General features: G+C 39.5%; 1 protein-coding gene across 1 annotated transcript; it reads right to left on the reverse strand.

Moving 5' to 3' along the window:
• Nucleotides 1-6973: 6973 nt before the first annotated feature.
• Nucleotides 6974-8998, reverse strand: sox21b (SRY-box transcription factor 21b). The gene has a single exon (XM_076262617.1). It carries the CDS (start codon nucleotides 8510-8512, stop codon nucleotides 7781-7783), a length of 732 nt encoding a protein of 243 aa, XP_076118732.1. The 5' UTR covers nucleotides 8513-8998; the 3' UTR covers nucleotides 6974-7780.
• Between the last annotated feature and the right edge of the window lie 2305 nt (nucleotides 8999-11303).

Here is an 11303-nt window from a genome sequence, read left to right on the forward strand (position 1 = left end):
GGCCAAAACACAGCCCTACATGTGAGAGTATTAGAGAGATCTTCCCTTTCTGTTTTGTTTAGAGGTTGCAGCTTCTGGATAAATATACTGATACATTTCTTCCCTATTTCCTGAATTTCTCTTCTCTAATCATCCTCCAGGCTGAAATTTCACTTTGTGAGCCATGCGTTGGCTAATTTACATATTAGCTGCTTTTAGTTAACTTATCTTTTATTACCCTTTCTTAAATTAGTCTAAAAAAAGTTTTGAAAGTTGCATTATATTTGTATCCTTTAAATAATGAATCACCAAACTAAATGTTAAAACCAAATTAATCACTGAACCTTATATAAGAAGCATAAGACACTTCTGATTGTGAGAGTACTCATGCTCTATCAAACTAATCAATTAGCAATTTAAGGATTGAAAATTGAATTTTCTGAAATTGAATTGTCTGAAATTTTAGTCAGTAATCCATCACCGTGAATCTTACACACACTTGAATGAAACCTTTCCCCCTCTCTGCCAAAAATGCCCATCGATGCCCAAAAGTCCATCAAAGGCAAAGACCTCATTTTGGACAATTTTATTTCCCACCATCTTGTTTTATTTGCATAAATATTTCACTTGACTTACTATATCCTACATGTTCCATATGTCGTATAGCATTTGGCTAGTGTTGAGACTGAGGAGGCCCTATGGTCTTATCTGAGATCTCCATGTGTTCCCAGAGTGCAGTAATGCCCTTCAGACAGCAGTGGGAGCTTCAGCCTCAGAAGGCCTGAGTGGGATTGACCACAATGGCCTTATCTCTGGGCTCTGGTTAACTCTGGGGAGTCAGAGGAGTGCTGATCCACCACAGCAACGTCAGCAACTCTCCGTGAGAGTGTTCACTACACACTGGCACTAGGTCACCCTTTTGAATGGGCTGTCACGTCCCACACTCATAAAGACAATAAAACACTTGGTGCTGTCAGAAGGTGTTGTTAAGTGTTAAGTGACATGAATGTTAAATCAGAGATAAAAATCTCTGGTTTACCACCCAGTTGCCCATTATTTTGAGTTAGGAGTAGTAGTATTGTATGTTTTAAACGTTCAACCTACTTTGCTTTTCTCTCTCTGCTTATCTCTAATTTTGTTTTCTTTACCAAAAAGCTCTGCAAAGCTTTTGCTACCACTGAGTGATATTGAATGGCTGCCTATTAATGGCTGAATGAAGATGAATGTTTGCTCCATCTGAAAGACCTGAGACATGCTGTCATTTTATTGAATGTCTTACCTTTAAGTTAGGCCTGCTTTATCAGCCATCAAAGTCCTAAATTAAGTCCTTCCGTGCAAAGATTTTAAGGAAATCCCTGTCATCTCTCAGGCAATCTGGCCTAACTGGTTGACTTCACTGGATGAATTACTGGCTTGCGGGTAAACGATGAGTAATTTGATGAGGACACAAAGGCAAAGAAAATAATCTCTGGATAATTGTGTACAGTTATGCTTACAATACTTAGGCGTGATCATAATATACATTCTCTCTGTATCTACAACAGACAAACCCTGTCTGACTGTAAATACATATACACACAGCATGTTACACCTACTGAAGCTAATAGCTAATATTCAGACACACTGGTTGATACACAAATATCGTTACACTGACATGCCACTGTTAGTGTGTCGAAAAATGCCCTTTAATTTAGGAAAATGTCAAATAAAACAAAACATTATTTTTTACTATCGCTATGTTAAAACCAGATCAAAATAAGTATGTATATTTTCAGTAGTTACAATGTGCATAATAACTGGCATCTGTAGAATGCCTATGGAGTCCTGGACTATGCATGTACTTCAGAGGTGCAAGCTCCATGTTCTACTATTTAAGTTTGTCTTTTTTTATCAGCAGACAGTTTGATCAAGAGACTTGCACACTTTTTCTTCTCCTCAGCGCTCTTAATCAGGTTAGCACCTGATCTCCGCTCTCCTGAGGGCTCTCTGTGTGTCCACTGCATTATGTACAGTACTTTCACACAAACTTGGGCCACTCTTGAAAAAGTGCAGGCAGACTTCAGAGGACGTGGGATGATTATACGAGTGTATAGATTTCTCATTTCTCCAGGTGACCTTGGGCACGGTGACATGTATGCTTCTGAGGCTTTGATTTGACACGTTGAGGTGTTGTGGAAAAGGTGCAATGCAAGATAATTTTGGTGTTTTCTCCCCCTCCTGGGAGCACACAGAAATATGAAATGTAGCTGGCCCTTCTCTGGAGATTACAGGTAATACAGTCCATTGGCTCCATAAACATTCCTGACACAAACCATATGATGGAGAGATTGCTCCGGGAGAGACTTTTCACACTTTGATTTGCCTAAAATGAGCTGCAGTGCAGAGTGATGTCTTTGAACTGTCCAGGCAAAGATCAACCTTTGCAGACCCAAATCCGATATCATCACACAACCATCTTTTTTCAACTTTGAAACTTCTTAAAGAAGGGATCTCTACACATATAACTGCTGTTGAGAGTTCAGAACTCCATGCAGTGTCCTACTTTCTGTTATGGAAAATAGCATAGACCCTCATAATATAACATATATAAAACCACATTGACATGTGCGTCTAATATATGAGATGTTGACCTTCATGTGTGCTTTTATAGAAGTCTAAGATTTAAATTTATCACCAAGTATGAATTTTATTTACATAAATGGTCTTAAAATAATGAATATAATATCATTCTGACATATTGCATTCTGTTCAGTATTAATATGAAATATCACAACTAATGCATGATAATCTATGGATATTCATAATTTTTAAGAGCCACTGAGTGCATCTTTATTATTATTATTTGACCAGTTGACTTTTGAGGTCAAATCGGGGTCCAAAAAGCTCTCATAGGAAGTGAACATAAATGTTTGTTTGCATGGTTGGAGTGAGTCGGTCCTGTGCCTCACTCAGTGGAGACATCTAATTTTTATAATTATGAGCCATTCACTTCCATATTTCTGACAAACCACGGACACAAGTGGAGGCATTTTCAGTAATGAGCACATTATAGCCTCCTTAAAAAGCCACTTTTGGTGAGAAAAGGGAGAAAAATAGAGAGCTCACATACCCACGTACTTACTATTACGTACTTACTATTATGACACTACATAGACGTCTATAAGATAACTACAAAATGCAGGAAATGCCACAGACTTTCCAACAGATCAGAGGATTGCTGTGCTGTTTATCCATAATTTGTATTGCCTTTCACTTGCTCTTTGTGGAAAAGTCACTTGAACACTATAGTCAGAGTGTCATGGCTGATACCCTTTGATTTAGTCCTTATTCAGGCATTTAAAATATTTCTCAACATCCCACCAACTCAGAAATATAAATCCATGTTTACAAACCATGTTTGCATGCAGAGGATTTTTATTATTATCCAACTCAAAACAATTTGATGCTCAAATATGATTCAGATGACTGTGTCTTGAATTGCCCATTGGGGATTGCTGTGTGTGTGTTCTGGGACTATGGTCTTAAATTGACATTGGCAGTTAGACACCATGATGTTAAGTCCCAAACAGTTGGTTTATCCAGAAAGACTTACTTGACTCAGTGAAGTTGGCCCGCTTGTCCCTAAGCCCAGCAGGAGCACATTGGGCAGTGACATTGTAAATCTCCTCAAACCCAGACTGGCTCAGTTGCCTCCTTAACTGCAGCAATCAACACGGGTGCCACTGACTGTATTTCACAGGGTGGGCACCTACCTTCGTCGACGTCTCACTGAATTATACCTCGAGAATGGCTTAGCAGTGAGGTCTGAATATGTTACCTGTGATTTATTTAAAGGATGGACTACATGAACTCTAAGAGATTCGTTGAATCGTCTGATTTACATATTTCATCCTTATGTGACCCAAGATTCTATGCGCCATGTCAGTGTAGTTGTCATTTGCAGGTTTTGTAAATATGGAGTTGGAGTGGAGTAAAAGACAACACTTTTCTCCTACCCTCGTGGGTCCCTTCCTCAGCCATGAGGATATGAAGAGACCTCTTCCCCCAACCCTCAGCCCTCCATATATGCTCCCATAGAAGCACATTCATTCGGATGGATTGGATATCTTCTTCATCCAAATCAATCTTGACCAACACATAGAGCAAATTTAGATTTGCCATAAAGACCAGGCCCTCCCAACCGGGCATACACTATCACTACCACTTGAATGAACATTCAGTTGTGGCTTCTCTTATTGGCTTGTCACATGCACGATAGGAATTCAATATCACTTTCAAGCATGTGTTAAAATGATCAAAATATGATTTCAAGTGTAATGCCTGTTCAGTATCATGCTAATTTTGAGAAATCTATTTTTTGTTGATTTTTTCTGTGTACTTGTAATGTTGTAGGATTGAATAATGCAACTCTTCAGCTATAACTAACCAATCTTCAAGATTATTCATAACAATGAATTTAAGAAGATATTGTCATCAGAGTATAATGTTAACGGCCCCATATTTCATAAAATGCTAACGGGTTATCTTCTATAATCTCAGTGCAATTTAGTGAATTAACAGACTCCATGTTGCCAGACCCCAGAATGTTATATATCCACATGATGACTATGAAAACAGCTATACAAATAGGCTAATATTTCTGTTTATATGATTTAGAAGGTTAAGTAATATAAATGAATTTTCATAAATTGTATTGTGAATTCACTGGAGGAAAAAAAATCTGTGTGAGATACTTTTAGGTGCATTGCTTTTTTTATCAGTAAAATGTGATAATTTTACATCTTGTTCTGAGGATTCTGGATCTCCAGAGGAGAAATGCATGTCTGCCATTTAATATGCTTTACATGGTCACTAAAAAACCTTAGATGGCTGATTCCTGGTATATTACTCCTTACACACTTGAAAAACTACATTCTGGATTTTTCCAGTAAAAAGTTTTTTCCACCAGTTATTTGCATAGTTGCATCCACCTTTCCCATAGAGTCCCCTTTCTGCAAAAGAAAAAAGCATATCTATTCAAAAGGCATTTAGTCCATTTCTTTCTTGGACGGTAAACCTATTCATCAATTGTTCTGCCTTGTAGATTGCATTCTAATGCTAATGTGGCGTGTTAAATATCTTTTTGTTCGCCTTTCACCGTTTTGTCATTCAGTTTATCCAGTTTTGGTCACCCATTTTATTTATTTATGCGCCTGCCTCTATTCATGTGCTCATGTATTTTTTATTATGTTGTTTCACTGTCATGCAGTGTCAACTCACTCTATTCAATGTGGGCTACTTGAAGGGCTTGGAGGGACAAAGCGTGTACACATTGCAGTGCTATTCACCCTGGCCAGCTGGATCGCCTGAAAAAAACCTTGTGAAAAGAAATCCTCCACAATGGACACAGAAGAAGTGCACAATGCTAACAGTTTTCCAAATACCACTGATTGCTTTCATCACAATGAGGGAAAGCAGACGCTTTTTGCTGAGCTCCACTTCAACAAACAACACTCTCACAAAAACCTCCCAACCCACGTTTTGTTCCCAGACAAAACCTCCTCGACTGTCTAAATGCTCCAAGTGAGGAGAAAAAAGTTCTTTCAGCTTTCTTTCCCTTCCCTTAAGTAAAATATAATAAAAGAGCACAGAAAAGAGGGAAATGGTCACTGAGATAGTAATGGCTATTCTCTGGTAAACCTGACAACCTTTTCAGAGATTTTGGTCAGGAAAGTGTTGGTAGCTCTGCCAGAAACTACTGTCTCTTTCAAATCAATGAATAGCATGGTAATGGGGAAACTCCAGCTGAGAAAAATACTGAGATGCACAAAAATACCACCTTTTTCATCAACAACAATGTATCACACCATGTTCCAAAGGTCAGAGATGCTTCTGCCTAACAGGCAAATGGGTCTAAAGTGTGTGTCTGAAAATGCTAAACACAACATAGGGGAAGAGAACACAAAAAGAAAAACTGGAAAAATAAGCATTATACGAAAATGTTTTGAACAATGTCATTCAGTGTAAAAGGTCACTTGAGCGTTATTTCCGAGGCATTGCAGGAAGTTCCGTGGAGAGCAGTGATCGGGGTGTTACAACAGAGAATGCAGAGTGGTGAAAGGGCTCAATTAACCGTGGCGGAGATAATTATCCCTGGACAGTCCAAATTAGTTTTGCATAATCGCTCAGATCCATATGAATTAACTTCTTAATGTAATCTGAGGGGGTCAGTTTGCTTAAATAATATGTTCAACTCATTATGACCATATTTTATTATACTCTCTCTCTCTCTCTCTCTCTCTCTCACACACACACACACACACACACACACACAAGCTTACAGTCCACATGGAATCTATGAGGCAAGTCTGTGAGAACAGACGTAATATAGGCTACTACGCGAGTAACGGTGTCCTGATTGTACGTGTTAAAAAGAAAATTCTGCGGACATGGCCGGGATAATACAATTAGATGGGGCCTTGTGAGAGGCTCAAAGAAATGCCTGTTCGCGGGCCTAAAAGGTTCCTTTTCACTGGTCATGGAGGGCTTAAAAAGAAGAACTACTCAGTTTTATCTTCCTTCCTATTCATGATTAAAGTTGTGATAAATCAGGGTTTTGGCTCTTGATTACAATGAGTTACTTTAGATTTCCGAGTAATTCTATTCAAACCATGAACAAAAGCGGCCTTTGGAGGATACCTTACACTTCACCTGGACTGACCACGCTAGGGCATTGGAGATACAAATCTTGTTAGCAATTCAGCAAGAACTACAGAGCGATTTTTCTGTTTGTCCGCATACGCTTTATTATAACCGTCTGTTCAACAAGTGAACGATATGATTTAAAAGTTTTAAGTACATGTAAGGGGTGTTAAATAAAATACATAACATACAAGTTCATAAAGAGTTAGTAAAAACGAATTTTGAGCACACGAACGCCAGGAAATCACCTTACAGATATCGGTGATTATTTGAAATGACGGGTCAGCAACTTAATTAACACTTTGGGGGCACGTTATACAAGAGAGGGATGCGTTTTATTTCAGTTAATGGCATTCTATGCACTTCATGTTTTTGTGCAAATGTGAAGGACAGAATATGAACTCTGTTCAATCAGCAGGGTCACCATAATGCTTTCACTAAACAATAAATATCACATACATCTATGAAACAGGATTCAAAAATGAAAAATATACACTGAATTTCTAACAGCCCAGACAACTCCATTCCAAGAGTACTAAAGATTGTAAATTACCTTTTGGATTCTTTCTGTACACATTTACAGTCATTTTGATTGGTAGGAGATCAGCACAGCTGTTTCAAAACGGTTGTCAATGATTGTAATGTCAAAACTAAAATACATTAGCTGATGAACACACTTGGAGATTTAAAAAGACCACATGAGGAATGACAGCAAATGATAAAGAGAGACCTGTGTCCTTCGTAATTATTTGGGGGACAGATGAAATGTGATCTCAACAGGTTAGTCCAACAGGTGCACTACAATAGATAGAAATCAAATCTGGTACCTTTGCAAACGAGTATTCACATTGATAAGGGCAAACTGCTCTCCTACCATCTCCTTCGCCAGCTCTGCATTTCGCCATCCTTCTGTAATTTCCCTCTGGGATTTGCCAGGTGATGGCTACATTTTAGAGAGTTCTCTAAATAAGCATAACCTTACATAAAGGTATTAATTAATATACACACACATGTGATATCTGATACGACGAGCACTGTATCACATGTACAGATCTGTGCATGCGTAATAACTATTGCATGATATTCTTTCACATTTAAACTTCTCTGGAGTCCAAAGCTATCATAACGCAGCCGCGTATGCAGGATATGGTTCGAGCTGAGGTTTGCCCATTCCAGGCAGCAAAATGTACGCCAAGGGAGGCTGAAGACCGGCCGAAGGCCAAGCCGTGCAGTTACATGGAATCATATAGCCCGGGTTGCCCGGCGATGGGTGTGTGTGGGTGTGTGTCCCACTTCCGACAGTTCCTGTTCCGGAGAAAGCTGTTGCGCCAGGGTACCCCAGCGGCGATGGATAAGGAAACGGCGGTGAGAGCTCAGACATTTTAGACCCGAGATCAAAAAATGAGTAGGGGTTTGTTGACATCGAGGGGTTGAAAAAAACTCTGGCCGCTGCTGCAGCGGCCGCAGCGGCTGCTTTGTCGGGATTGCTTAATAAAGACTCGGACAGTGCTCCACCGGGCAAACAGCTCACCTTCAACGCGTCGTGCTCTCCAAGATTGTAGGGCACTGGGAAAGCAAACTTGTCCTTTTTCATTAAAGTCTTTGGCTTCCGCCTTGGTCTGTATTTGTAGTCTGGGTGTTCTTTCATGTGCATAGCCCTCAGACGCTTCGCCTCGTCAATAAATGGTCTTTTCTCTGACTCGGTAAGAAGTTTCCACTCCGCGCCCAGTCTTTTACTAATCTCGGAGTTGTGCATTTTTGGATTTTCTTGAGCCATCTTTCGTCGCTGAGCCCGAGACCACACCATGAAGGCGTTCATGGGTCGCTTAACGTGATCTAAAGGTTTAGACATTTTTGGAGAGGGTATGTAGAGATGGCGAGGTAAATATCCTTCGACAGTTGGTTCACCTCTCCAGAGGGATTTTTCTCTGGTCAATGCCAGAATCTCTTCAGAAATAAGTCAGTCAGTGTGAGAGCGCTTGGTACATAGCATGCGATACACTTAGTCCTCGTTCGCCAAAGTTTCCAGTTAAATTGAAAATCAATGTGTATCTCTTCACTTACTTCAGTCCCTTTTCTTCATTCCACAGATGCAATCCGCGCTCACGAAAAAAGACGAGTAGCCCTAATAACGTCCCTCTAAATCAACTTCACAAAAGTTACGTTTTCTTATAGCCTACATTTCGAATATCCCACGAAACCGGAAAGAAACATCAGTCACACGGCTGGTTTCCCACTTAGCTTGTGCTGTTTTCTTGCTTTCCAGGCAAACAACGGTGTCTTATAACGGCCACTGATCGCATGAATCCAGCATTCACGCAAATGGATGACAACTCAAAGCTGCCCCATGTGAAATAAGGTTTTCAGTGGCAGGTAGTGAAAGGGATTGTGAGCATGCGCACTGCGTCTGACAAACTCAGCGCCCGCTGATACTAGATCCCACCCTGAGAGCTGAAAGGACCGGAGACATACAGAAATATCCCACTCATAGGGTAAGCTAGTCTGCGCTATGTCCATCCTCAACACATGAGTAAAGATCATCTTTTTTGTAGTTAATAATTTTACTACAACATTAAGTTTCTGGAGGTATGTTGTAATCAGATATTGCAGGTTTCAAACCATTATCTTATAGATAAAGCTGGGTATTCCGGAACCTGCACTTATATAATTTTAAAAAGTGTAGAAACAGGGTTTATTGGACAATATCAGGGCCAACGCGCCATAGGCTATTATATGAACTAAAAAAGATGGACATATGTCCTCAGAAATGGACATGTCATTTCATGCTCGATGATGTAATAAGTCAAATCTAGTGACCTATCCACTGTGTCCTTTAAAGCTAGACTTTGCCATTTCCAGACGAGTTTTCTCGAAAATAGCACATATCAATAACTTCATATAGCCTACGGCTGTTGTTGTACATATGTGTAATTGCTAAATTATAGCTATATAGCCCATTACACTTATGCACTTGTGAACTCGTTGAGGCTTTTCATTTTCAGAGGAGAATCAGAGGATGTTTTGCATGCATTTCTTTACACTCAAGACGGCCCGATTACTTGGAGTTGGACCACACACACACACACACACACACACACACACACACACAGAGAGAGAGAGAGAGCTATAAGAAGAGTAATAGGTCTATCGGATTTCACCAGCTCAGATTCTTTCGTCAAAATGTTTCCAATTGGAGTCTGTTTATGTGTCCTGGAGCTGAGAGTCCTGAAGCGCTCTAATTTTTTTTTCCTGGACTGTCCCTGTTATTTCTGTAGGAGGTACTAGAGAAGTGCTGTACATATAGAGACAGAATAGGGATTGGAGAATGTCTTATTTAAATTTTTAACAATTTTGCAAAGCCATTTTGCCACAAATAAGATTCACCAAAAAGCGTCAAGTGGCTTTAATCGCACTGAGAGAAATTAATTATTTTTCCAAATTCTCTCCCTCACTCTGACATCAAAGGACTTTCCCGAAGGCAGCGCATCACAACTGAAATTAGGATGTCGAATACTCAACTAAGCAATTACAGTTATCTGAAGGACTCGCTGGGCAAATTGTATGTTTAAGTAGCTCCATCCCGCACCTTTCCTGTTGTTCACAATTATTAAAGTGGCAGGTGAAAAGAAGGCTGTAGCCTATCTAACAACAGAAAAGCCTTAATTTAATGGCCATACATTTTATAAGGGTGTAAATAAAAATGTCAAATATATTACCTTCGAGAAGCTGCTACCAAAATGTTTTTCGCCTATTCCCAAAGTCAGACGATGGAAACTGAGTTTGCTGTTCAAAATTGGCTGCAGGAATGTATTAGCCTACCACAATTTATATTGCAAATGAAAATACAATTAATATTTAATACACAACATTTAAATTAACAATAGGTAATAGGCCATTCAATAAGATTTCATTAAACAAAAAATATGACCTGAAAAGCCATCGGTAGTTCATAATAATACATTTAGCAGTGGGAGGGATTTCCAAGCGAAAGACGAAAAAGCTTTGGATAATTGGACACATAATTAATTCATGAGAACAATTACCGAAAGGAAAGTTGTATTTCCATTAATGGCTGTGTGGTGCAACTAAATGACGCGCGTCATATAGGCTGCGTTTGCACTCATTGTTTGCTAAGGTTTCATTTCCTTTATGTGGTCCAACATAGATTCTTACATTTAATTACGGCAATCGAGGCAGATTAATGTTGTGTCATTGTGTCGTGGTAACACTGCCCTCGGCGTTGAAATACTGCTTCATTGTTTAAGCAGAGCCCTGTTAGAGGAAACCTGCAGATAAGGTGGAGGTGATGTACTTCAAAAGTACCGGCTGCTGAGTGACATGAGTTCCACTTGTGCGCTCCGTGTCTGTCTCTAGGAAGGGCGCGTACAGCACAATGAATTCCAAAAGATGACCATCAGAAATGTTCCCCTTATCAACTCAGTTTTGATACACTGGATTTATTTGATTGCATATATAATTAGATTTATACAAATGTTTTTAATAGCCTACATAAGCGTCCAGATGTTAAACTGCACCTATGGATTAACCAAGTAAAAACAAGCTGTCTGTCACGCATGTTGTCACTGGTGATCTCATTTGCCAGTACCTTGTAAAGATCTCCTTTCCTAAAGCAGTATGTGATG

This window comes from Alosa pseudoharengus, unplaced genomic scaffold, assembly GCF_046254945.1.
Source record: "Alosa pseudoharengus isolate Yale_2024_CS ecotype anadromous, Long Island Sound unplaced genomic scaffold, YU_APseudo_1.1 YU_APseudo_1.1_scf_3, whole genome shotgun sequence".
NCBI lineage: Eukaryota > Metazoa > Chordata > Actinopteri > Clupeiformes > Clupeidae > Alosa > Alosa pseudoharengus.